The sequence below is a fragment of the Elgaria multicarinata genome, chromosome 3, assembly GCF_023053635.1.
Source record: "Elgaria multicarinata webbii isolate HBS135686 ecotype San Diego chromosome 3, rElgMul1.1.pri, whole genome shotgun sequence".
In the NCBI taxonomy this organism is placed as follows: Eukaryota; Metazoa; Chordata; class Lepidosauria; order Squamata; family Anguidae; genus Elgaria; species Elgaria multicarinata.
In genome coordinates, this window is record NC_086173.1 from 105510426 (window position 1) to 105538061 (window position 27636).

The window sequence follows — 27636 nt, forward strand, 5'->3', positions numbered from 1 at the left end:
TTAATGACTATAAAACACAGGAGGTCACATTAGAGCACATGGCCTTTGGCTCTGGGTTTCCCAATGATATTTCGTAAATCCTTTTCTTTGGAAGCTTTATCACTTCCAAAGGCAAATATTTGACGTTGCTTTTGTTTTCTTTTATGTTAATTTTATGTCCATCTGGTAAATGATTAACACATTTTAAAGTGTTACTTCAAATATAGGTCCCTCCACAGTGTCTTGGTCACTTTTTCAACATGGGGAAATATGTGCCATTTTATATTTTGTTAGCATTGATTCCTGCTCTTGTAACTTCAGATTTTTTAATAGAACAATTCAGGAACATTAAGGTATGTAGCTGAAGTTCATAAAGTAGACTTCTATTTTTTGGATCAATTGTTCTTTCTGACATTCACAGCAACCCCAGGTGCATAGTGGCATGATTGTTCAGAGACTAGTTAAGCACTGTGTGCGCCTGACCCTATATAGGTTTACCTAGAAGTAAATCCCACCAATTAAACCAAGTTGTGATTGTAAGCATACTTAGAAAGGAGTAAACTTCATTGAAATTAGTGGGATTTATTTCCATGTAAACTTGCATAGGATTCAGCTTAACAATAGTTTATTTAGCGAAAGGGCTTTGGATCTAGTCCAAAGAAGTTTTGAAAACAAGAAGCACTTTAGAAATGGACTTATGGAAAAGTATTTATAATAAGGAATATTTACTAGCAGTCATGCTTTTCTAAGTAAAAGACCTATGAAGATTTAAGTTGATTCTCAAAGTATTTGCAAAGTATTTGTTCCTTTGTGAATGATCCTGCACACAGGAATGCATTCTGTCTTATTTAATGTTAGGGTATATAAAGGCTGAATATGAAGTCAACCTATAACTTTTCTTCTGGAGAATGTGAACTCTAGAGAGGTGCAGAAAAGGGCAACTAAAATAATGAAGGGGCTAGAGCATCTCCGCTATGAAGGAAGGTTACAACAGCTGGGATTGTTTAGCTTGGAAAAAAGGGAGGGTAAAGGGAGATATGATAAAGGTACGTAAAATTATGCATGGTGTGGAGAATGTGGATGGGGAGACATTCCCCCCCCCCCCCTCATTAATACTAGAATCCAGGGTTATCGCAGGATTGGTGGGAGATTCAGGACAGATGAAAGGAAATGCTTCTTCACACAGCACATAATTAAATATGGAATTCACTGCCACAAAATGTGGTGATGGCCACCAGTTTGGATGGCTTTAAAAGGGCATCAGATAAATTCCTGGAGGAGAAGGCCATCAATGGCTATGGCTACCTCCAGTATCAAAGGCAAGAAGCCTATGTACACTAGTTACTGGGGAACAACGGCAGGAGGGTGCTGTTGCACTCATGTCTTGCTTGTGGCTTCCTGATAAACAGCTAGTTGGCCACTATGTGAATTGAGTGCTGAACTAGAACATATGTTCTCATGAGGTAATATATACGATTAGGCAGTCATACCATTAGGCAGAATGCGACAGCTGCCCCAGGCAGCTGATTTTGGGTATCATTCGTGAAAGGGAAGGAAAATGTTAGTTATTTAATTTATTACTATTGTATTTTTTCCTGTCAGGGAGCAAAAAGGGTGCTTGTGTTGTTTTCTGGGGATGGGTGAGTGGAGGGTTTCCTCAGGTGCCAAATAACTTAGCTGGTCTAGTGTACTTCAGAACCTGATTGGGGAATGCTCTACCTCAAGCAGCAAAATGTCTTGAGCCAGCCCTGAGTAATATAAGTTCCATAGAAGGGAATTTGTATTAGATGGTATGAAAAATATTTTCTTGGCTTATCTCAGAGATGAGTTTTGCATTGCCTTCCAGGTTGGCACAAGGAATTAATTCCTCTCTATCTTATCAGCTGGTGAACCTGGGTATTTTCACTTTCCTGTTTAACTGTCACATAATAGCTCACCTTGGGCTACATTCAACTTTGTACAAGTGGAATCTTATTGCACAACTGGACTTCCCCTTCTTCTCCTTCACCCTGCACCCATACCCCCTAAATCTGTTCTGGTAGACCCCCAAACTTTCTGGAGCAGATTTTTGTGGACCTGCAGAGGGATTGTGGTGGAATCTCTTCCAAAGGAGATGTCTTTTCTGCTGGTGGGCAGACACCATTGGATGCAACCTCTTGTTTTGGCCTTTTGGATATACATTTCATTCATTTATTATATTTCTATAATGTTCCAGTAGCCAAAGCTCTCTGGGTGGTTCACCAAAATGAAAAAAACACATACATTACATAAAGTACAAAAAGTGTTAACATAAAAACAGATAAACAGATAAAACACACATGGACAACATATATCTAAAATGTTTTTTAAAACAATCAGCCAAAGACAGTCCAAGACGTAATTAAAACTCATTACATGCTGCCAAATGCCTGGAAGAAGAGGGAAGTTTTTATGTGGCAACAAAAAGATGTTGGTCCTGGTAAGGTCTCGTCAGGGATATCATTCCAAAATTGGGGGGACATGACCCAAAAGGCCCTTTCTCTTGTTGCCTCCCTCTGACCCCCTCTTAGAGGAGGCACCTAAAGGAGGACTGAATGTACTGTATGGGTCGGTTCATGATGGAAGAGGCACTCCCTCAGGCATTGTCATCCCAAGCTGTGTCAGGCTTTATAGGAATGTTATTTAAATTACTTTCATGCCCTACAGATACCTGAGGAATGATCATTTCCTGCTTCTTCAGTGTAATTTTGGCCCATAATTATGTATGATTTAATTTATTGTTTGCTGGCATGAAGGGTTCTACCTCAGGGATGGGGAGAACTGGATGATTTTCAGCCCTGTTATTCTGAGTGCTTATCTGATGGCAACTATTAGTTCCTGTAAAGGAATAGAGATGTAAAGCGATATACAGCTGCTATGTAGCATGTTGTATGAGATACAACAACCCTATATTTTGATGCTAAATGTGCTCTTTCTTTGCCTCTCTTCTTTTTTCTTTTGCAGAAGAGAAGTGCCACTGATGGGGTATGTAAGTCTTCACATTTTATTTGGAATGCTGAATTTCTTGACCATTTATGTTTGCCTTGCTTTCACTGAAACACTGTTATTTTAGCTATAAGATGATGATGATGATTTTAACTCCAAAATTATGACAGAATTTAATTACATGGTAGAAAGATGGCATGTGAGATCTTGGGGGAAAACATTTCTTAGGGTTCTTCCAGACAGAAGGCATTGAACAGCTATGCTGTATTTTTTCCCTATTTAATGGATTTTCTGCAGTAAGAGAAAAGACAGAAGAGGCAATGCGGAAACACGGGAGAGTTACAAGTGGAAGACGACATCTGCCCCCGCCCCCCCATAAAATTCCTTGACTGATGCAGGGTGATGGGGGCATAAAAGACTCATCTGGAAGCACCTTTAGTTGTGAAAATCCACATACCTCTACAATAGAGCACTTTTGTGCATTGGTAGGGTGGGTATAGATTCTTGAAGAGAGATCCTATGCATGTTTCTTCAGAAATAAGTCCTACTAAGTTCAATGGTACTTTTAGTACAAGTAAAGATGAATAGGATTCCAATCTTGATGCCATTTTCCCATGCAGAGAGTCCCTCGCCCCTGCAAGCATACACAGCCGGCAATCATAGATTATTATGAAGGAGGTTAGAGCTGGCTGAAATTTGTGTTGTAGTGGCTCAGAAGTAGCCCGTATGTGCAGAGAGCTCCATAAAAGCAAAGAAAAAAACTTCACATTGGTTTAGCCCTCTTCACCAGCTTCTATTTATACCAGGCTGTGACTGGGGGTTGAGGGAGCAGATGGCCTTCAAGCCCTGCGAACCACAAGAACCGTGTTCAGAGAAAGAGAGGTTTGGGACCACAGACTGGGCTGGTCCTGGGAGAAGAGGTGGCTTCTACAGGGTATTATCCTAAGTGAAGAAGGAAAAAAGATGCAATAAGGTTGCTCTGCTCCAGCAGGATTTCAGCTAGGGTGGGGAACCTCTTTCAACCTGAGGTTGGAATTCAGTTTTGGAGAAGCTCTCGGGGTCCGCATTCCTGTGGTGGGCAGGGGTGAAGGCAAAAAAGGGTGAGGCCAGAAATACCAGCATGTTTTAACTTAAAGCTCTAACTTCTCTTAACTAATCATTCAGAGAGGCATTTTCAACCTTTTAGAATGGGGGGTGGGGGGTGGAAATCTGGACAAAATCCGGGAAACCACAAAATGAGTTTGGGGAAAGGGGCTGTAGTCATCCAGGGAACCCTGGAGGGCCAGATTTGGCTGCCAGGCCTGAGGTTCCTGACGCCTGAACCTGGAGATCTATATCCAAAATATTGGTTTATTATTGAAATTGTTATGTGAACTTTAGCCTTCCTTATCTCTGCATTGCATGCAGGGCTGGCGCCAGACTATATTGCGCCCTAGGCAGGTGCGTTCTGAAGGCTCCACCCCGCCCTCCCGTGTGCGCGCACGCTCCTGCCTGCTCCCGGCTTTGAAGCCAGGATGCTGGGGTTGGGGGGCGGGGCGGAGGCTTCAAAGCGGCGCGCCTGGAAGTGGCTTCCTTGCGCGCCGTTCTGAAGCCTCCGCCTCCAAACCCCAGCGTCTTGGCTTTGGGAGTACTTCACAATCAAAGCAGATTATAAGGTGGAAAACTTCTGAGTCCTTTGCATGCAATTCACAGTGATTGCACAGTATAACGCTGGTGTGGTAAAGCTCTTGGGCACAAGAGGCTTCGCCGCCACCTCCATCTCCCTCAGAACATTACAATGCAGGTTCCAGTACATCACGACTCCAAATATTTTAAGGATCCCAATTCCTTGTTTCAACTAACAGTGAAACTGGAAAGCTCTTGAAGGGATATTAAATATTCTAACCAGCTATGCAGGTATTCAGCCTGCTCATGTGAGGGCTAAAAGTAGGAGAGGAAATGGATGCACACTCAACATCCCCAGCTGCCCAGGCCTCAATTTTGAATGTGTAGAAGCCTCTGTACGAATGGAACATTGCACGAGCACATCCTCAAAATATTACCGAGGGAATAAAATGTTATCCCATAAACCTCCTTTATATCATGTGTCACTTTCATTCTCCAGCATCCCAAAGGCATAGAAATCTACTGGGTGAAAATTGATTGCAGCGTTACTTCCCGGTTTTCTCGTAATGTCATCACCAGTCGAGCTGTCAATCGTGCCAATGTGTCCAAGGAAGCTTTCTTTGATGTGGAGCTTCCTAAAACGGGCTTCATTACCAACTTTACCATGTATGTAAAACATATCATTATCTCACTAAACTTTGGAGGTCAGAATAGAAATATATAAGCCAACAGCAACAGAGTTGATGTCAGAGAATCAAAGTGTTGGATGGGGCCTTGTAGGCCATGTAGTCCATCTCCCTGCTCAGTCCTGGAAATCTAGAACTGGAGCATCCTCAACAGTATCTTTCTGCAGCAATGCTGGAGGAAGAGACCACCATCCCTCTAGGTAATTCTACTGAATTACTAACAAGCCAGGTATCACCTATCATATAACCTGGGTATTTGATTATTATTCAAATGTTTTGCCTAAATTTAAACTCTGCCAGAAGCTCAGTTGAGGTATCTCTCCTACATCCAGATTCTGTCTCAGTAATGTGAAGGCACAGTCCCTTCTAAACTTTTCCCTAAGCATCCTAAATGCAGATAGTATCTTACATATGGATAGTAATCTGATGAACTAGAGAAAACAATCATTAAAATTACTCTTAGATCCGCATAAGCAGGTATTTACCTATCTATTCTTCAATAGGACTATTGATGGTGTCACCTATCCGGGCACCATAAAGGAAAAAGAAGTTGCCCAAAAGCAGTATCAGCAGGCAGTTTCAAGTGGACGGACTGCAGGTCTTGTAAAGTAAGTGTGAAACCTTACAGTTAACTTTATTATTTAATTTCTAGTCTCAAATATTTTTTGTTATTTCATTTCTTGTCCACTGTTGTTCCTTATATTGCTCTTGTCTTATGGGATTGTCTTCCATGAATAGCTGTCTGGTGCATATCCTCTTAAAGCAATGCACTCATGGCTTTATTTGTATCTTATAACATGTGAAGGGCTGCCGGAAGGAAAACGGAAAAATTCAGTGTTTCAGTCAACGTTGCAGCGGCCAGCAAAATTACTTTTGAGTTGACCTATGAAGAACTGTTGAAGCGAAGGTTTGGAAAATATGAAATGTTCATAAAAGTAAACCCGAAGCAGCTTGTCAACAAGTTTGAGGTAAGGCCCATTCAGTTGTGCCCAGTGGTAGTGTTGCGTCATAGTAGTAAACTATTTTCGCTGAGCAGCAGATTCAGTGTTGTGTTGGACGTATTTTCATGAGATGGAAAGGCAAGTGTCTTGACTCTCACTGGCAAAGAAAGGAAGGGAATATCTGCGGGAATTACAACTGTATTTAATATGAAGTTTACACATGTGTGTTTTTAAATTTATTTTATGTTTAATGCCATTCCTTAAAAACAGTGTTTTGTCTATTATCATTTCAAGTATTTGGCCTTGATTCAAACATTTGTTCAAGTACTTGTTGGTACTTGCAATGTGTTTCTTCCTATTTTCCCCAGAAACAGATTCTCTAGCTCAATGATGCAATTAGGTAATTTTAGCCCGTGGATTTAATGATCTTACAGGGGCCTCCTCCTTTAGAAATTGCAATGTGTATTAGGTCATTTCTACACCAGGGAAAACCCTGCAACTTACTGCAGCTTTCTGCTTCCATTTTCATACCACGATCACCACGTGCTCTCTTGACACACTCTTCCCTTCCCCCTCCCCCTTTCCCCCTTTAACTAGGAATTCTATGTTTCATTTATACCGCCACAAGATTGCACTGGTCTGCCTATTCTTATAGCACAATTTCCTCTTTATGTGATGAAATGGAAAGGGGATCTTTTCGTTACTAGTTTTTTTTTTCCATTTCAAATTAAGGCGAGGAAATCCTTTTAAAGAATGAGAGAGGCACTGGATGTTTACAGTGCAATGTAATCCACCTAGAAACTTCCATGAGTGTCCAGTCATGAGCATGCTATAAATAGCTTGTTTAGAGAAGCCCTTAATTTAAGGCACAATCCCATGCCTGTTTAGACAGACAAAATTCCTACAGCTCCCAGCTAAACAGACATAGGATTCTGCCCTGCTGCATTTGAGGTATCTCCTGTACATTCTGCTGTGTTAAGCCCTAGACATCTGCCCCAAAGCAGTGGCACCGAAACTTAAGCTGCACTTTGGAACTTCCTGTGTGCTTTGGGGACTGTTTAGTGCCACATAGAGTTGCTTGCGGCAATTAACTCAGAGATTAATTTATAAAACAACTGTGGAAGATATTCTTTTAAAAAAATATGCATTTGTTTTTATTCTGTTGGCTTGTCTTATATATATATATATATATATATATATATATATATATATGCCTCATCAATGCCAGCATAATTTCAATTAACATTACAGATTGAAGCAAACATCTTTGAACCCCAAGGTATCAGCGAACTTGATGTAGAAGGAACATTCATCAACAATGACTTGTTACCAGTTGTAGAAAAGTCTTTCTCAGGGAAAAAGGTATGTCAAGTGAAACCCATATAGCACACCTACTTTGAGGTAAGTATAGTTCAAACCAATTGGAGTTTACTGAAACTTATGGTGCTTCCAGTCTGAAGACATTGTACAGCTATTCTGTCTTTCCCTCCTTAATGGATTTTCTGTATAAGAAAAAAGATGGAAAAGCACAAGGGCTCCAAATGGAAGACAAAAACATTTGGAGAAAAAAACTTTTACCAAGGCCATGCACATTAGATTGTAAGCCTATGCGGCAGGGCCTTGCTATTTACTGTTTTACTCTGTACAGCACCATGTACATTGATGGTGCTATATAAAATAATAATAATAATAATAATAATAATAATAATAATAATAATAATAATAATAATATATTCCTGCCTCTGGGGAAGAAAATAGCATTCCTGCCTTTCTCAAAAGGATGCTAGCAGTTGTGGTTCAATATTTCTACTATCCTCTTGAATTTGGGGGTGGGGGGATTGTTAAGGTGCTGCCCAAGTGATATAAAGAGGGAGAAATAAGAAAAAACTAGCTAGAGGTCACAAAGTTCTGGCATATCAGAACATATAGGGCTCCATCACACCAGCTTTATACCCCACTGTTACTGTAGGTTGTTTGCACAGGGCTCACATGATATTGTCCCTGTCTCGTCTCTATCCCCGTGTCTCTGTGAGCTGTTTTTTAATGTACGGAAAGTATGTTTTTTCCGGCAATGCGGCCGACCCTCACCTATATTTCCCATCATACTCAATCCTATGTTCTGAGGGCATGTGTTAAAGGGGCAGTATTGCTGACGAAAGAGAGGGGACGTGCCTTTTCTCCAGCACGCCATGGCCCCAGGCTCGCCCGCCTCCTCCTAAGCCAGTGGCCTCGAGGTGTCTCTGCTCCCTCTGAGGTTCTGTCTCTAACCCCCCCCCCCGTCAGCACCTACTGTGTGTTGAGGAGCAAGAGGAGGTCGGGTAACAGAGAAGCAAGGACGAGGGTGGTTGTGGCTGGAAGCAGGAATCCTCCACCCCCTCCCCCCAAAAAAGGAAGAGCGAAAAGTTAAGCACACACACATACACAAGAGTCAGTCTCTCTCCTTTCACCACCACCACCACCCTTTCCTTCAGAAACTGAAAAGGGGACAGATTTGGAGTCCGGAACGGAGAATAGTTGCTTTGCATACGGTTTTTGGCTGTTTAGGAGTGCAACCTTGGAAGCCCCGTTGGATATAGTGGGTCTTACTTCAGAGTAAACATGCAAAGGAGTGCTCCTCAGGGCTGCCTGAACCAAGAGTTATTTCCACTCCTATACACACTACTTTGTTGTTTATTCGTTCAGTCGCTTCCGACTCTTCGTGACTTCATGGACCAGCCCACGCCAGAGCTTTCTGTCGGCCGTTGCCACCCCTAGCTCCCCCAAGGTCAAGTCTGTCACCTCTAGAATATCATCCATCCATCTTGCCCTTGGTTGGCCCCTTTTGTTTTATGATTATTTATTCTTTAAAGCCAAATGAAATCAATGGGATTTACTTCCACTAGATGAATCCCCCACCCCACCCCACCCCGAACAATAAGCGTATTCTTTCCAAATATGGGCAAAATCCACTGCTACCAACCAATAGACTGCAAGGGGAGGTACAAAGCAGATCTGCAGGTTGGGGTGGGGTAGGGGCATGCAATAGGAAAACAGATTCGCCAGCTACAGGAGAGGAGGGGTGTAAAGGTGAATGAAATGTAAGGCTTTAAAATGCTACGGAAATGAAGGGGCATAAAACCAGGGCAAATGTTTAGGTGTGATGGAGCTCATAGTTATCTAGGTTTGAAGTCCCATATTGTCTTACCAGTTAAAGAAAAGCTAACAAATTGTCCCTTTTTAAAAATTTAGTAGATTAAAAAACCTAACATTCAGCCTGGTAATACACCCAAATTTGGGTAATGTTGTGCTCATCCAGTTTCTCAGAGTGCTGTGAAGTCCCTGGACCCCAGCACTGACCCAGGGGGATTCCACACGTCGTACTCAGGGCGCTTCCATCCACCCCCAGTGCACCCCAAAAACAATCATGTAGCTTGCCTGTAAAAGAGACGAGGAAGAGGCGTCCTTGCCGGCGCCGGCGCCCACTTCCCTCCTCGCCGGCCGGGACGGAGAGCTCGGTGGAAGAAGGCGGGGTGGAGACCCCGCCTTCTTCCGCCGAGCTCTCCGTCCCGGCCGGCGAGGAGGGAGGTGGGTGGCAGTGGCGCCGGCGGCGCCGGCAAGGACGCCTCTTCCTCATCTCTTCGCCAGGCAAGTTACACGATCGCTTTGGGGTCCCATGGAAGCGGCCTCAGTACGACGTGTGGAATCCCCCCCAGGTTCAGTTTCCTTTGGAAGGAGGTCACAGTGGTATTTTGTAATATTTGTCTTTATTTGCAAACATACAGACTGAGCGTAGGTGGAGACACAGTTTAAACATTCCGACAGACAACAAAAGTTCACTGCTCCCAGATTAGATCTCTAGAGAGATACAGCGTCCCCAAGTGCTCTTAGCTTACAGAGCCTAAACTCAGCTCTCTATGGCCTGTTTCGCACAGAACAACAACCCAGAGTATGAGTTGTCATTGAAACGTGGTGGTTGCTGAAGTGTGGATTGTTGTTATATGTAAACCCTGTGCTGTGGTTTAACTATGGGTTGTTAACTGTAAACAAGCCTGAGTTCACAACCCAACAACAAACCATGGGTTTTCTTCCTGGGTTGCGAAAGAGATCATAGTCTTGGTGCCTTTTAAAGCCTGTGTTACTCATACTGCAGCCTGTACTGTTCTTTTCATAGACACATAGATTAAAACACCCTGAGGTGGGGGAGGTGGGTGGGGAGAGAAAGGCATGCCCCCTTACGTATTTCCCAGCCATTTAAAAGATTTAAGAAAAATGGTCTCAACACATTGCCAAATTATCAACAGTCATTTGACAAGTTCGAGGCTCTGACTAGTCGTTGCCAGTGGACAACTGACATTACCCTATTCACAGACTTCTGATAGGATACCTGTAACAGTCAAGCAGTTCCCAAACATTTATCCTTAATGCTCCTTGAGGTGTTTTCCAGAAATGACATATTTGAATGCAAATTGCACAAAAGAGTAACAACCAATGGGGGAAATCATTTCTCCTGGATCTCTGAATGAATGCAAAATCTCTATGTGGACTACATTCTTCATGCATTTGCTAAAATCTAAACTGAAGAATTCTTCTTTCCTAAGGGCCATGTGTCATTCAGTCCCACTATTGATCAACAACGAACCTGTGAGAATTGTACAACTTCTCTATTGCAAGGAGATTTTCTCATAAAGTATGACGTGAACAGAGATTCTCCTAGTAACTTACAGGTAAATCCAGTTATTTGTCATCTGAGTTGATATACCAGTACATAAAACTTGTAATAATGGTATTTCCATATCTTATGTTTGTTTTTCAGATTGTCAATGGGTACTTTGTACACTTCTTTGCACCAAAAGATCTTGCCCATTTGCCAAAGAATGTTGCCTTTGTAATAGATGTCAGTGGCTCCATGTATGGACAGAAAATTCAGCAGGTAATTGAACACTATAAAAACAATTCTCAATAAGTATGGCAGAGAAAACCACATCCTTTTAATTTTCTACTCAGAAAAGGCCTGCTCTACACATTCAGAAAAAACAATAGCGTCATGTATAGTGCTCTTGATTACACTTCCTAATGTAGGTGGGGTTTGCATATGTGATTTAACCTCCAGATTAAAACTCCTTGACTGCAGAAAGCTGCTGTGTCCATACAAAGAGTTCCAGCCTGCCGTTCTTCCGATGTACTGGTTTTCTTTATGGATTCACCCAATTCTAAAATACTGCAGTCCCAGAAGGAGGTACAGGAATGGCTTGTGAATAAGTATCCTAGCCTGCCTTTCATATAGCTATTAAGGAGTGTACGCATGAGTACATCTGGGTTTTAGCATGCCTGCTAACTTGGCAAGTTGAGTCTCAAATTGGGGTGGGGGATTTTCAAGTTGAAAAGCAGCGGGTGGAAGGAGTGCTTATTTTTTCCTGGCATTTCCTCCCCAACCCTTCCCCCAGTTTAGTTTATCCAGCCAAAGTCATTTCTGCTCCCAGAGCCTTCCACAGCTAAACTAGGGTGACCTTATGGAAAGGAGGGCAGGACTCCTGTATCTTTAACAGTTGCATAGAAAAGGGAATTTCTGCAGGTGTCATTTGTATGTATGCAGTGCCTGCTGAAATTCCCTCTTCATCACACCACTTAAAACTGCAGGAGCCCTGCCTTCTTTTGTATCTGGTCACTCTAGCTAAACATCAATGGGTGTGGGTGGGGAAGAAGTGGTGGACAAAGGGAGCCCTCCATTTGAAGTCATCCCCACTGCACACTCTACACATGTTTGATGGTGGGACGTGTCTGAAGCCATGTGCCTTTCACTCTTAACTGAATGTTGCATTCTAACTGGATGCAGCTCCTTTTAAGCAAGAAGATGGGAGAAGGTTCTAGCTCCAGTCTTCCATTTCCATACAGCCAGCTTTGTAAAGCAGCAGGCTTCAGCCCTTCCCATCCATGTAGTTTGTAGGTTGTGCCTGGAATCAACCTTGATTAGTGCAGATGTAGCGCTGATGAGGGTTAGCTCCAAAACATAAAGAGAGTGGTGGACTTATACATAAGTGAGGAAGGGAGGGAAGAAACGAGTATGTGATCTGCAGGTTGGTACTGATCTCCTTTTGTGCAGATGACACCAAATTGGGTGGGATAGCTAATACCCTGGAAGACAGAAACAAACTTCAAAGTGATCTTGATAGGCTGGAGTGCTAGGCTGAAAGCAACAGGATAAAATTTAATAGGGATAAATGCCAAGTTCTACATTTAGGAAATAGAAACCAAAGGCACAGTTACAAGATGGGGGATACTTGGCTCAGCAATACTACAAATGAGAAGGATCTTGGAATTGTTTTAGATCGCAAGCTGAATATGAGCCAACAGTGCGATATGGCTGCAAGAAAGGCCAATGCTATTTTGGGCTCCATTAATAGAAGTATAGCTACTAAATCACAGGAGGTGCTGGTTCCTCTCTATTCGGCCCTGGTTAGGCCTCATCTAGAGTATTGCGTCCAGTTCTGGGCTCCACAATTCAAGAAGGACGCAGACAAGCTGGAGCGTGTTCAGAGGAGGGCAACCAGGATGATCAGGGGTCTGGAAGCAAAGCCCTATGAAGAGAGACTGAAAGAACTGGGCATGTTTAGCCTGGAGAAGAGAAGATTGAGGGGAGACATGATAGCACTCTTCAAATACTTAAAAGGTTGTCACACAGAGGAGGGCCAGGATCTCTTCTCGATCCTCCCAGAGTGCAGGACACGGAATAATGGGCTCAAGTTAAAGGAAGCCAGATTCCAGCTGGACATCAGAAAAAACTTCCTGAGTGTTAGAGCAGTACGACAATGGAATCAGTTACCTAGGGAGGTTGTGGGCTCTCCCACACTAGAGGCCTTCAAGAGGCAGCTGGACAACCATCTGTCAGGGATGCTTTAGGGTGGATTCCTGCATTGAGCAGGGGGTTGGACTCGATGGCCTTGTAGGCCCCTTCCAGCTCTGCTATTCTATGATTCTATAATGTGGCTGGAGCATCAGCAGCAGTCACTTCACTGGGCAACACAGCCACCTGCCAAAATGTTAAAAAGGTGGTGCATGTGTGAAGGCAGGGTGGCCCCTGGGACCACCTTGCTGAGTCCCCTCCCCCAATCTGGAAGAGCCACAGTTTACAAATAATATTAAAGGCCTGATTCTTTATTCCCTTCCCCCTCAATATATCCAAATTTATTAATTTGAATATGTATATATATATTTAATTTTATATTAGGCAAAGGAAGCACTGACAAAAATAGTTGAAGATTTAAGGGAAGACGATCACTTTAATATCATACTGTTTGAGAGTTCAGTTTCTACATGGAAAGATACGTTAATTAAAGCCACTCCTGATAATGTGAAGGAAGCAAAGGAATTTATTGAGAAAATTAATGACAGAGGAGGTAAGTACTATGCAATAAACATCAAAACTTACTTCTGAGGGTCTAATAGATTTTTATGTTTACTTCTTTACTTTCTTAAATCTCCCAGAGTCCAGTGCACCAGAGTCAAGTATTTAGTCCAAGACTATAGTTTCACCTGCCACCAAGATATATTCTTCATTGAAGATATATTCATCAAGTTATTACAATCCTCTTGAACTTTCCCAAATAAACCCAGGCTGTGGGGAAGAACTAATGTTGGGACCCCTTAGCATTCAGAACTCAGCTAAGGTTCTTCTTCCCCCTGGCTATCTGAGCTGAAGTTCTACATAAAGGGATGTTGAATCTCAGGCTCACAGGCCAAATCCAGCCCACCTGGAAGCCCAGTCTGGCCCTTCAGGGATTTCCCAGGTGGCCTTTGCCTTTCTCCCTATTGTTAATAGTTTGGTAGTTTCCTAGGGTGACCATATGGAAAGGAGGGCAGGGCTCCTGTATCTTTAAAACTTGTATTGAAAGGGGAATTTCAGCAGGGGTCATTTGTATATATGCAGCACCTGGTGAAATTCCCTCTTCATCACAGCAGGAGCTATACTAGAGTGACAAGATACAAAAGAGGGCAGGCAGGGAGAAACATGTGCCATCTCTGCTGCAGAAGCAAGAGGCTTAGGAACAGTCTCTTCGTGTGTCAGGGCATGCGATCCAGCCTCTGGAAAAGGACATGTCATCCCTCACAGGGGATCACATGGCTCGGTGCTGATGCGTCCTTTCCTGTCGGGGCCATGGCAACAGGGAAGTGGGCGGTTATAGCAATGCCACCCCTTTCCCTGTTGCCATTGTGCCAGTGGGGAAAGATGCGTCAGCACGGAGAGAACTTCTCCGCTGAGAGGGCGTCAGTTGTCTTGGCGGCGCCTCTTCCGTCCCCATCTAGTTTTGAGGCAGAGAGTGGGGAGAGCTGACAATCACAGGTCCCCTCTCTCTGCCTCAAAACTAGATGGGGACAGAAGAAGCACTGCTGAGATAACTGATACCCTGTCAGAGGAGAAGTTCTCTTGGTGCTAACGCATCCTTCGCTCTCATCTCCATAGCAACAGGAATGGGGGTGGCTACAAACAATGCCACCCTCTGCCCTGTTGCTATGGAAATGATGGCGACGGAGGGGCACACAAGGATCCGAGCTGCTGCTGTGACGAGCTGGTTGGATTCTTCTGCGTCACGTCCCCATTCACAAGAACAGAAGGGCAATCCTTTGCTGAGGCATGGGGGATGCAGGGGAATCAGATGCACAAACATCCCTCCTTCCTCAGCAAAGGGATTCCCTTTCTGTTCTCGTGAATGGGAATGGGATGCGGAAGGATCCATCCTGCTTGTCACAGCAGCAGCTTGGATCCTTGCACCCCTCCCAATATTGGTGGATCAGTGCACATCCAGCTGCGGGAAACATCCTTGCTGCCCCACCCCACAATCTTGCATGTCCCTGGGAGCACATGGGGCATTGAGATCAGCAGCACCCCACCCAGGGACAACATATCCTTGTGCCGGGAAGCATGTGGTATGTCAAGGATCGCACCGCCTAACCCAGGGATGGCATGATCTGGGCTCTCCAAGTGCTTGCTGGCCTGGGATTATTTCTCCTGCCAATGGAGCCCCGCTAGGCTACAGTGGCTGGGGTTTCCCCTTTGTCAGAGGGGAAATAATCAACAGAGCCTGCCACACGACACAATAAGCAATGGTTGTGCAGAAGAACAGTTCTGCAAACTGTTGGTTATCTCTGTTGGTTATTTTTTTGGAAATGACCAACTGGTGTGGTTTTTGCCCAACAGACGACACAATAGTCAGCAGGGGACTATTTAAGCAACAGTTGATTAAATAGTCCACCTTTGACTAACGTGTCATCCGAACTGAGCCATATACTATTTCTGCTGCAGAAGTGGCAATGGCACCATGATGAATATACTGCCCTACCAAAGCCTGCTTTTTGTCCCTCAATCAATACTGGTGTATTCTTGTTCAAGTTGAAAGAAGAGACCAGATTTTTTTTTTTACCATATTCAGAAATGCAAATGTGTAATATTTACAAAAAATATGAACACCCTGAGAATAGTTTGCTGGGCTGTTGTCCCTTGCTGTGCTTGTGTAAAGTGGCCTTTACATAAATACAGATTCTTTCCACCGCTGTTCTAACACACTGTTACCTGAAATCCCACTGAAATCAATCAAACCAGGTGTTTTTTCCCCTCTCACTTTCAGTATTACAAACTAAATTGCCATTTCCGTATTGCAGCAACAAACCTTAATGATGGTTTAATAACTGGAATTGAAATGCTGAATAAAGCGCATGAATCAAATTCTGTGCCTAGAAGAAGTGCCTCTTTAGTGATTATGTTAACGGATGGTGAGGCCAATGTGGGTAAGTGTTTGAACAACAGGTGAAATGATCTTAATATGGTATTATGACTGATTTGGAAATAAGGTATCTATGTCTTGCTTTCTCCATTCCATACTTCTACATTTTGATTAAATGCAAAAAACTATTATGTCCCTTTTGGGCACTTCCGGATGGTAGCTTCCCTGGAACTAGCACCAGAGAGGAAAAATAAGAAGTATACAAATGCAGTTGACTAGCATCCTAAACCTACAAATAATACATTTGAGGGATAGGATGCCAATTATTTTAGAACTGTGCTCTCATACTCAACCTCATCCTTGTACGGAGGAGACTTTTGCATATCCATATTTTTATCAGGAAATCACATAAGCCAAAAACTCCAGAAATAATAGTCAATGACTATATGAGGACTAATACTATGTCTCAATAAGGCCCCAAACATATCACTCAATGACTGTTGAGATTGTAGCAACTAACTTTGGAGTCCAATAGCATCTGGTGGGGCAGGAGTTCCCCAATCCTGGTCTACATGTTAATTTCATCGTAGTCCAAGTACCATGCACCTTTTTTTGGCCTGAGATGTAGGGATTAGGGGTGTGCAGAGCGGGCCTGCTTCCCGAAATTTGGGGTGCAGCTCCAATGAGGGGATTCCCTGCCCCAATTTTTGGGGCGACTCTGTCTCCCCGCACTGCCAGATTACTCATCGGAAAACCACTCCATTTTCAGAGAACCACATTATTATCATCAATGGGAATTAACAAAAATGCATACATCTGTCATTTTTAAAGATAAAGAGATAAAATTTGGCACCCTGGTAGTTCTTATGTAGGGCTTTAGCCATGCTAAGTTTAAAACAGATCTGTTCATGCCTTGATTTTTAGGAATATATATATATATATATATATATATATATATATATATATATATATACATATATACACACACACACACACACACACACACATATACACACACACACACACACACACACACACACACACACACACACACACACACATATATATATATATATATATATATATATATATATATATATATCCTCTCCCCCCTCCCCCCTCCACACACATACACACACACAACAGCGCAGGACCTTTTATTCTTTACTTTGCTGATGCACAGTTGTGCATCTTCAGTTTATAAAAGTAGAGACCTGCTTCAGTTTGTAAAAATAGAGATCTGTTCCCTTACCATTTGCTTTAATGGGATAAAATGGGGGGGTGTTCTCTCCCTATCAGACGCCAGATAAGAACAAACATAAATATAATACCTTTTTTATATATATATTTTTCAAAGCATATAAACTTGAGTCCTGTCTTCAAAATAGGAGATATACTAGTACTAGCAATATCAAACTTTTCTCTCGCCGCCCCTTCTTCTCTTGACTTTATGTCCAGCTGAGTTGTGTCCATACTTACAGTATACAGATCAGCCTTTGGCACAAGATTTTTTTCCGTATCCTAATATTGGGTTGTGAGATTGTATGGATCTATACTTCCTGCCAGTCATCATCACTTCCTGGGACAACTCATTTACATGGAATTATTTTCATAATGTGAGCCATTTTTTCTAAATCCTTCCTTTCAGCCAACAACTATAGTGCATATGGGGAGTGGAACTTGGACTTTTTCTCGCTCCACAAGCTAGCAAACAAATGAGTTCCGAGGCGGAGGGAAATGGGTTATATCATTTGTAATCCCTCCCCCTAAGCAGTGTGATTGGAGGGGGTGGACATGGAGGAGACAGTGGCTATTGATTAGCCACAGATGTCAATCTCAGAACTTACCCCCTTCAGCACTCAGTGTCTTCCTAATATGGAAATGTGTTCAGTTCACTGTCCATCAACATGAAACATGCCCTCACATTGCCTAAAAAACGTTCGGATGTATGGATGCATTTTGGGCTCCGAACGATCTAATTGCACAACGGAGTTCCGACGGTTTTAAAACGGCCTCCTAACCGCACCCCAATTCCAGAGGTTTGTCAGAGGTCCATCAGGTCCTCGGATTTTCGGTGCAGAGTGCACACCCCTAGTAATGATGCTCTCCATAATTTTTATGTGTCATGTCTAGCCCTGCTCCCCTTGGGTTGGGGAAAGCTATTTCAGGTGATCAATCAGAATCAGACTCTGAAGTAGAGGAGACGGCGCCAGAAACATGCCAGATTATACCAGTGGGGGAGGCAGCTCTCACCGGCTCTTCACCAGCTGGGAATGAACCTTCTCCACTGCTTATCTCCTCAAGGGTAAATGACACACAGTCAGTGGGAAGACAGTATTCTTCCAAGGGGGAGGGCACAGAAATGTTAGCCGATCCTAGAGTATGCCACAGACTAAAACGGGCGGAGCTAATGGAAGGTGAGAGAAAGTCTGTCCAGCTGGCATCTTGTCAGAAGCTGCATCACAACCAGACTCTCTGAAGTTAATGCGTTTTGGGAAAGGGCTTTCCATTCTTCTTGAAAGGACAATTGTCTCACTTAGTTTGCATAGTTTTGCCTAGAGGAAAGTTCCTAGAGATTAGACTCTCTTCGGATGGGAAGAGATGTTAATTGCTTGGATAAAGCAATTGCTTGGATAAAGCAGACCTCGTTATTGTCTCCCAAGAAGGCTGGAGGTCTTGGGAAACATGACACTATGTCGGTCTGTTTTGGAGGCTTTTTTTGTGCAGAACGCTCCCCCTGGTTCTGAGTTGGGATTACCAGTGGGGTAAGAGAATTAAAGCCTCATTACTTTGCTGGAATCTGGAAAAGGAAACCTCTTTTAAATTTTCCCTGTATTGACGGTGTTATTCATTTTGAAAGTATCATTGCTGATTTAAAACATTTTAGTAGGTTCCCCCCTTTTTGTATTCAAAACCACCTTAAACCTAATTCTTTTTTGTGATCGATCCCATACAGGTGTATCCAACCCCTACGAGATTCAGCAGAATGCTAAAAATGCAACTCAAGGAAAATACCCTGTATACAATCTTGGGTTTGGTTATGACGTTGACTATGCATTTTTAGAAAGGTTGGCAACAGAGAACAATGGTGTAGCTCGTCGCATCTATCAAGACTCTGATGCAGCCCTACAATTACAGGTAGAATAATAATCATGTGAAAGATAATATTCATTCTAATATTTATGATGAAACATTTCTGTGGCAGGGAGAAGCTGCTGCGCCCACTCCACACTGCTATCGCTCTTGCTTGGGCCTTAGATGTGAGAGAAAAGGGGTTGAAGCACCACACTCCTCCTCCCCCCCCACCTCCCTCCCACAACCTTTGCTCTCTGTCTCCTCCACTGCACTGCCTGACAGTTCTGGGGTTGATCTTCCCTGGGCCCTACCTAGCCACCATTCAAGCCATCACTGATAAGCTTGACAGCATCCATGGCCTGTCCCTTGCAAGACGTCTTGGTGCTTTGCCCAAGGAGGAAGCATCTCCATTGCCTGGTCAACCAAGCTGCACGTCTGCTCTGGCTGTGCTGCTGAGGCAGTATCTGGTGTCAGTGTGCGTCCTGCTTCTTGGTGGATTGTGGCTCAATCCCCAGGCAGGGTTAGATACAAAGGGAAGCTTAGGAAAAGAAGGTGCCATGTGCCGCTTCAGGGTTTCAGGCTGAAGTTTTTCCATCTCTACCTGGAGATGCAGGGGGTTGATCCTGGGACCTTCTGCAGGCAAAGCTGGTGCTCTGCCACTGAGGCACAGCCCCTTAAAAGGGCACCACCAATAAGATTCCCTCTGCTCTGACACCTTTGTGCTGTATCTGGAGTCAAAGTGGGGAGGAATCAATGTCTTTTAGGACAGTTCTTCCTCTTTGTCCAAGGGCCAGGACAGATCCCTGTTGTTTGACTTCCCCCTTGCTGCTGCTGCCACCATTGGTGTTCAACCGGTTCTGGATGGGGTTGCACTCCCCCTGAAGGAGCAGGTTCATAGCTTGGGAGTTCTCCTAGAACCATCTCTGTCTCTTGAGGCTCAGGTGGCCTCGGTGGCATGGAGTGCTTTCTACCTACTCCAGTTGGTGGCCCAGCTACTTCCCTATCTGGACAGGGATAACCTAGCTTCAGTTGTCCATACTCTGGTAACCTCCAAATTAGATTACTGCAATGCCCTCTACATGGGGCAGCCTTTGAAGATGGTTCGGAAGCTGCGGGTTGTGCAAAATGCGGCGGCCAGTTTGATAGCTGGTGCAGGGAGGTCTGCGCATATAACACCGATTCTGGCCCACTTGCATTGGCTGCCTATACATTTCCAAGCCCAATTCAAGGGGCTGGTTTTAACCTATAAAGCCCTACATGGCTTGGGACCGCAATACCTGATGGAACACCTCTCCTGACATGAGCCTACCCATACACTGCGCTCAACATCTAAGGTCCTCCTCCGAGTGCCTACTCCGAGGGAAGCTCGGAGGATGGCAACAAGGGAGAGGGCTTGTGGCCCCCTGACTGTGGAATGATCTCCCCGATGAGGCTTGCCTGGCGCCAACACTGTTATCTTTCAGTCGCCAGGTCAAGACTTTCCTCTTCTCCCAGGCATTGAACGCTAAGTTTGTTTTTTAATGGACCCCAGAACCGTTGTTTTAAATGGATGCTGCTGTTTTTATACTGTTGTTTTTATGTCTCTGATGGTTTTTAAATTTTGTATATTTTTAATGTTTACTGTTTTTAGCTTTTGTGAACCACCCAGAGAGCTTCAGCTGTGGGGCAGTATATAAATGTAATTAAATAAATAAATAATAAATAAATTGCCTGCTGCTGCTGGCAAAGAATCAGCCCACAACCTAGTATGTGAAGTGATGCAGCCTCCTCCCATCTCAGGCAACTGGCTGCCTGCCACTCCATTCCCCAACTGGAGGAGATGGAAGAAGGTAGCAGGAGGGAATGCTGTAGCATTTGCTAGTCTTTAGTTCACTGATATGCTATAGCACAGTCACCAAGCATGTGACCATCTTGGCCCTAAGAACAGTGTTTCAAACAATGAAGACTGGAATTAGTAGGAGACTCCAGGACCATCCCAGGCATGTTGGTGTTTGGGCTTCAACTAGCATCTCCTCCCTATCTTTTGACATGGGTGACATTGCTTTCATGCAATTCCCACACATTACACTGTTGCAGGAGAGCTTCCCATTGTTATAAGAGAACCTTTGTGTTTCACCTTGTCCCACCTAAAATCTGTCACCTGAGGTGACTGCCTTACCTTGTCTCTTGGTGAACTCCGTTTGCCCCCCCCCCATTTGCGTCCTAGGCTCTTATATCTATATACATACGTTACCAGCAGATATACAGAAATGACTATTCTAGTCTGTTCTAATGCTAGAATTAAATAATCTAATGAGGCTTCTGTCTCCAGAGGACACCCATTTACCAGGTAAAGGGAAGGACCTTTACCAGCAAAAGGGATGTCTGGATTTTGAAGCAGAAAAGAAATACATACCAGAGCAGGAGACCTAAAGAATAATATATTGACCTCAACAGATAAATTCCTTTAAGTATTACTGTCGTTTGTTATTCTAATAAACATTTTGTTTTCTAGGGGTTCTATGATGAAGTAGCCAATCCCATGCTTACTGAAGTTGAATTAGAATACTCCGAAAATGCCATCACTGACGTGACTCAAAATAATTTTAAACATTATTATGAAGGCTCTGAAATTGTTGTAGCTGGACGACTTACAGACAATGACATAAATAGTATTACTGCAGAGGTGAAAGCTAATGGTGTAAGTATTAGCCCGATCTGAGTATAAAACTAGCCCCTTCCCACTCACCCAACCACACCCAAGTGCCTGCTTCACCTAGCCAAGAGAGGGGATTCGCCTAGCTACGCAAAGCATTTCCAGGTTATCAAGGATTGTGGCCGAGACCAACAAATCCAGGCATCTCCTGTTTAGATTGCTTGTAACTGCTAAATTGAATTAAGGAACTATGAAACTATGGAGTTCTTATAAGGAACTAGTAGTTCTCCCAAATATGAGGAGAGATCCACTGCACACAGTTACAGAATCCATAGTAAGGTATATGCAATCCTGTCCTATAAAGTAATTTGTGTATTGCTGAAATACTATTAAATGCACTTTTATAAATGTAATTATTTTCTTCCTTCCAGGCACTTGATGATATGACTTTTTCTGAACAAGCAGATGTTGAGGAAACAGCTAAAGCTTTTGAAGAACAAGATTATATATTTGGAGATTATATAGAAAGACTCTGGGCTTATCTCACCATTCAGCAACTTCTGGACCAACGGTAATGAAAAGACCTTTTCAGAGGATGAATTCTTTGTGCCAATAATGTGCAATTGTTATTTGTTTATCTGTTTTGAAGATTTACACCCTGCCTTTCAATTGAATCATTCTCTAGGTGCCTTACAAGAGGTATTGATAATCCCCAAATATCCCCCAAACTCACACATATACACATACAATCCAGCAACCCTTTGGGGTTGCAAAAGCTAAAATTTCCTCCCTTCAGGGGCATGTCTACATGAAGGGTTTGCCCCAGGGTGGCTTTGTGATAGCAGCATGTCATCTACATGATGCAGCTGCCATTGCGAAGCCATCCGGGGGCAAACCCTGGAAACTCCGCTCCAAAAAAGTTGGGCACTTACCCTGACTTTTTGGGCAGTGGAGCCCATGGCGCCCTCTGATTGGTCACCATGGGCGGCCTGCACTTGTAAAAGTAAAAAACAAAACGGGGAGAGAGGAACGGGCCCACACTTTTCCCCATCACATGGTTGCCAATTTTTTTAAAGGGTCTGTAGCAGCTACATAGTGCCAAAATGGTCAAAAATAACTTGTTTGCAAGCTGAATTTAACCTTTTGGGGCACTCCGTAGCTGCTATGGATTCCATTCCTCACCCCAAGAGTTTTCTCCAAATTTGGAGGGATGGCAAGGGATGCATGAATCACACAGGCCAGTGCTGTCCTTCCATGGGACAGGGGATAAAATAAAGCCTTGTGGAATTCCATAGCATAACTGCAACAGGGCACCACGTTCGATCCAAGTAGGACTGGAATTGCTCCAACAGCCATCTCAGACAGCTTTTCCAGAAGGATATCATGGTTGATGGTATCAAAAGCCACTGAGAGGTCCTAGAGAACCAAGATAGTTGCACTTCCCTCTTCCCTCTCTTGGCAAAGGTCATCCAATGGAGTGACCAAGATTGTACAAACTAAAAGCCCATTTGAAATGGATCTAGAAAATCAGTTCCATCCAAGAATGACTTGACTGATGACCATTTTACTCAAGCACCTTGTCTAGAAAGAGGATGTTAGCAACCTGCCGATAATGTTTATTAGATCTTCAGGACCGAAGTTAGTTTTCTTTAGATCAAGTTGCACAACACTGAAGAGTTCATAGAGACCAAACTTTGACACAACACTTTGGGAAGACCTAGCTCAAATTGTCCTGATCATGTTCTTTGAGGATATAATGGGACACGCACCCAGGAATTTACTTAAGTGCCAAGAGCTTCACTAGAGTCCCAACTTCTTCCCCAAATCTCAGCAAAACTGATGTCAAGGCATTGGTGGGGTTCATTTCCTATTTGTTTTGTCATTTCAGCATAGTTTCAAGAGCAATTTACAATACGTATCTTAAGCAGAGATGGGCAAAATGCCAAATAACTAGGATTCCTATTTTTTAAAAAGTCAATACCTTAATGCTTCTCTGATATTCTTACATTTAGCTCTATAGCAAAGGGGGATGAAAAGACGAATCTTACCGCTGAAGCTTTGGAAATGTCTCTGAAATACAAGTTTGTGACTCCATTGACATCCATGGTGGTCACAAAGCCAGAAGACAATGAAGATAAGGAAGTAGTTGCTGACAAACCGGTAGAAGGTACAGATAGTTTTATCTGGAAATCAACCAATCTGGCTTTTAGTATCTTCCTTTTTATGGGGAAAGTTCCAAGAATACAACAGTGCGGTCTTCTTATATGTCCAGGGGCAATAGCTAGCCAGCGTAGTGATCCTTTTCCCCTACAATCAAAATGGAACCCATCACTTTTATTGCCACATGGATGGGTTTATTATATATTCAGTCATATCCATCAAAATGACATAAAATACAGGAAGGCATAGCCTGCAAGCTCTCTTTGAACACATTACAAATTGATAGTGATTCTTTGGTAGATAACAGGCTCCTGAAATTCCAGAATCTATTTTTTCTCCAACCAAAGTTGGCAAGCCAGACGCGACATTTGCACACCTCTGGATATTGTGAGAGCCAAAGCGGTTAAAGAGGTTTTTGTGGGATGCTGGTCTTAAGTCCCATCTCTGGGGAAAGTGAAGTCACTGATTTTGCCCTATGATGCCCTGGTATAATTCTTTGATCCCTAAGCTTGAATAAATACTAGTCTTTATTATGCAACCAAAATAGGTTTTAGCCAATATCATCCACCACAGCATCAACAAAAGACATCTTACAGTACAATATATACCAGAACGTTATCATAGTTTAGTCACAATAAGATATATTAATTGCAGTTCCTTTAATACATTCTTGTACTTGTGTACAAAGCCCTAAATAACTTGGGACCAGGATACCTGAGAGAGCGCCTTCTCCCTTACCAATCTGCCCGGTCACTGAGGTCATCCGAGGGCCTGCTCCTGATGGTTCCACATAGATCCATCCTCCGATTGGAACCCACCAGGGGAAGAGCCTTCAGCGTGGTGGCTCCCCTCCTGTGGAATTCTCTGCCTCTGGAGGCCAGGCAGGCTCCAATCTTGTACTCCTTTTGGCGCCTCCTGAAAACATCTTTATTCCAAGAAGCCTTTCCTTAATATGCAGCCTTGAATCTGTTTTGCTTCTTTTAAATTTTGTTTTAACTGTTTTATCCTGTTTTTATTTTCATTTTATCTTGTACACCGCTCCAAAAATGTTCAATGGGGAGCGTTATATAAATATTCTAAATAAATAAATAATAATACATTGAGATAAAATTTATGAATACTAACCTCCTCTTCGTCTGGTCCACTCCCTCCCTCTCAGTGACATAAGCTTTGTTTCCATTGTGGCAGGAAGCTCTCCCTGAAACTCAAAAATTTGCAAATTGTTTGAATTAATGAGAGGGGAAATTAACACTATGTAGGAGAGTCAAAGAAAACTAGTAGTTACTGGTCCTAGCTTGCCATTCAGTTGAACAGATAGAAAAATGATTCATTGTTTGAAGAATTTCACATGAACATTCAGCACATTTAAAAGGGAATAACTTCTATGATTGAATTAGTTTTTAGAAGCAATAAAAATAACTGTTCTCCATCTTTGCCTAGAGACTTGTAACTGAACCATATCATCCATTCTATACTTATTGAGACAATTCTGTTGCAAAAATGCTTTATGGTCAGAATAGATTGGCATAAATATTAACCTTTTTTTCTTCTCATTTTCTTAAAATTTCTTGAAAACAGCTGAAGGTAAGTTCGATTCTAATTATTTTTCTGTCTAATTTTCTTCCCCTCAACAATGGTTGGTTAATTTTACTAAGTTATTTTATTTCTTAAAGCTGAATTCCAAATTTTACTGAACCAAAGAATTTAGTCATAACAAAACAATTGTTAGCTCATGTCAATGGTCCAATGTAAGCTTCACTCAGATCTAAAGTCTTGTTATCTCGCTACTCAGGTTTAGCACAATTTTAATTTAATTCCTCTTCTTTTGCCAGGAACGTAAGTGGAACATGCCTACATTTACAGGCTAGAATAATATTTAAACATACTATTCATTGTTAAAACAAAGCAATACCATTTTGCAAATTTTAGCTTTGATCAATGTCATAGGAATTAATGTATATATTAAAATTAAACTACTGCTCCAGTTTTCTTATTTTTACTTTCAAGTTTTTTTAAAAAAATAAGGTAGGCAGTTTTCTGTAGCTTAGCTAAGTGGAATAGAATATTTATTTCACTCTTGCTCATCACACCTGAGCAGATGAGAGCCACCATACTACCAGGGGTGTGTGTCTTGACCGCATCGCTTTGCTGCTTCTTCCTTCAAAACCCCGCGGCTTTGCAGCTGCGCGGTAAGAGCAGCAAATCCCTATGGCAGGAGGCAGGGCTGGATTTAAACTTGTTGTGGCCCTAAGCTATAACATGAGTGACGCCCTTCCCTCTTCAAATAATATTTTTTTTTTGTAAACCGCCCAGAGAGCTTCGGCTATGGAGCTGTATAGAAATGCAATAAATAAATAAATAAATAAATAAAAATACGGGCTGTGCAATTGAACAGAATTTGATAGTCGTGTAACTTTAAGAGTAACAGAGTTGGGGGAAATCCTCTCTTTGCAATCAGAGGCATTGAGTAAGGGATCCCTAGAGATAATTTAGACTGACCCCAACCACATAACAGTATTCCCCCTTCTGAAGAGGTCTTCATTTTGTATGATGTTTATGGTTTCCCGGTGGCAATGTTGTAAATGTGTTTTTTCTTCTTTTTTCTTCCTTTCTTTCTAATACGAGGCCTCTCATCATATGAGGACCTAAGCTGTAGCTTGTTTAGCTTGTACGTAAATCTGGCCCTGGCAGGAGGGAGCACAGGCTTTCCAGAGAGCACTGGTGGCCATTCAGCTTACTGAGCCAGCTCCCTGCCAGGCCTTCCTGCACATCCCCCCACCCCCGCAACCTACCTTGGGCCTTGATCTGCCCCCAGAACGCCCCCAGCCTTGATGCAAATGAAGGTCACTACTGACAGATGAGCAAAGAAGGTGGTGACCTTGGAGTAAATGAAAAAGTCACTGTAAGTCTGTGAATTTGTAAGTGCACAGTTTCTGGGGGGAAGCCTGTGGTGGGTGCAAGTTGCATCATATAAATTACACAGCACCATTCCGTAGCCACCACAGGGTATACAGGGCATATAGGCAGCCCCCAGGCTACATCCATGAAGGTTTTGTCCAGATATAGGAACAATAATAATTAAAAAACAGAATGGGAACTCAGCATGGTATTGGAAAAATATGCAGTCGATCCATTTTGAGTTGATTTTAAGTAACTGAATTTTCTTTCTTTTCAAACAGCAAGGCAGCAATCATTCCCTAGTTATTCTAGTGCTCCATCGACCCCTTATTATTATTCTAGTGGTGAGTTTACTTTTTCAAATTTACAGAGAAATTATTTCACAAGACTTCAATGGATGTCATTAACAAGATAGTTCTTAATGGTCTTTGTTATGGGTCTGAAGAGCTAGTCGGTGGTGTGGCACTACTGGCAACAAAGAATTTATAGAGCCTTCTGCTTGATTATTTCCAAGTGAAAAGACAGCTGATAGAGCCCCTGAGGTAGATGGTGTCTGAGGACTAGAGTACTATGCTACAGTCAGCATTTGTCTGAAATGGTTTAATTTTATTACCTCAGAAACATACATGTTTTCAACACAGTAGCTTACCCAAACGATTTCAAACTGAAGTTTGGCTTCTCGTTTAGAGCCCAGGCAAAAACAAAAGTCTGGATTGGGACTGTAGCATGGGAAGAGGAAGCCATTTTCCTGTCATTTCCCTATACCTGTTTTTTGTTGAAAATCACCTGATTTTGCTCTTTGCCCTCAAAGGCACTGTACACTGCAAATAAAAATGAGTGCCTAACTTAATGTGTGCTTTGGCTATCGACAGATGAAACTTTGAGGCAATATGTTTGAACTGCTGCAATAGTACACACAGTCACCTTTTCTCGGTCCACCAGTGTTCAGTTGGGCGTATTTCTGTTGTATTTCAAGCAGTATCTGAAAAGAAGAAGAA

The 27636-nt window shown here is 42.8% G+C and overlaps 1 protein-coding gene across 1 annotated transcript in view; it reads left to right on the forward strand.

The window, feature by feature from the left end:
- The first annotated feature begins 218 nt into the window (after window positions 1-218).
- Window positions 219-27636, forward strand: part of LOC134395435 (inter-alpha-trypsin inhibitor heavy chain H3-like) — a 33306-nt gene continuing 5888 nt past the window's right edge. The window contains exons 1-16 of the mRNA XM_063121598.1: window positions 219-332; window positions 2962-2982; window positions 5048-5214; window positions 5738-5842; window positions 6040-6202; window positions 7427-7537; window positions 10753-10878; window positions 10968-11084; window positions 13380-13548; window positions 15809-15934; window positions 18827-19008; window positions 21440-21625; window positions 22012-22151; window positions 23593-23747; window positions 25319-25324; window positions 26899-26982. Of these exons, the coding sequence (XP_062977668.1) occupies window positions 240-332; window positions 2962-2982; window positions 5048-5214; window positions 5738-5842; window positions 6040-6202; window positions 7427-7537; window positions 10753-10878; window positions 10968-11084; window positions 13380-13548; window positions 15809-15934; window positions 18827-19008; window positions 21440-21625; window positions 22012-22151; window positions 23593-23747; window positions 25319-25324; window positions 26899-26982 (1951 nt within the window). The 5' untranslated portion in view covers window positions 219-239. The remainder of the gene's footprint in view (window positions 333-2961; window positions 2983-5047; window positions 5215-5737; window positions 5843-6039; window positions 6203-7426; window positions 7538-10752; window positions 10879-10967; window positions 11085-13379; window positions 13549-15808; window positions 15935-18826; window positions 19009-21439; window positions 21626-22011; window positions 22152-23592; window positions 23748-25318; window positions 25325-26898; window positions 26983-27636) is intronic.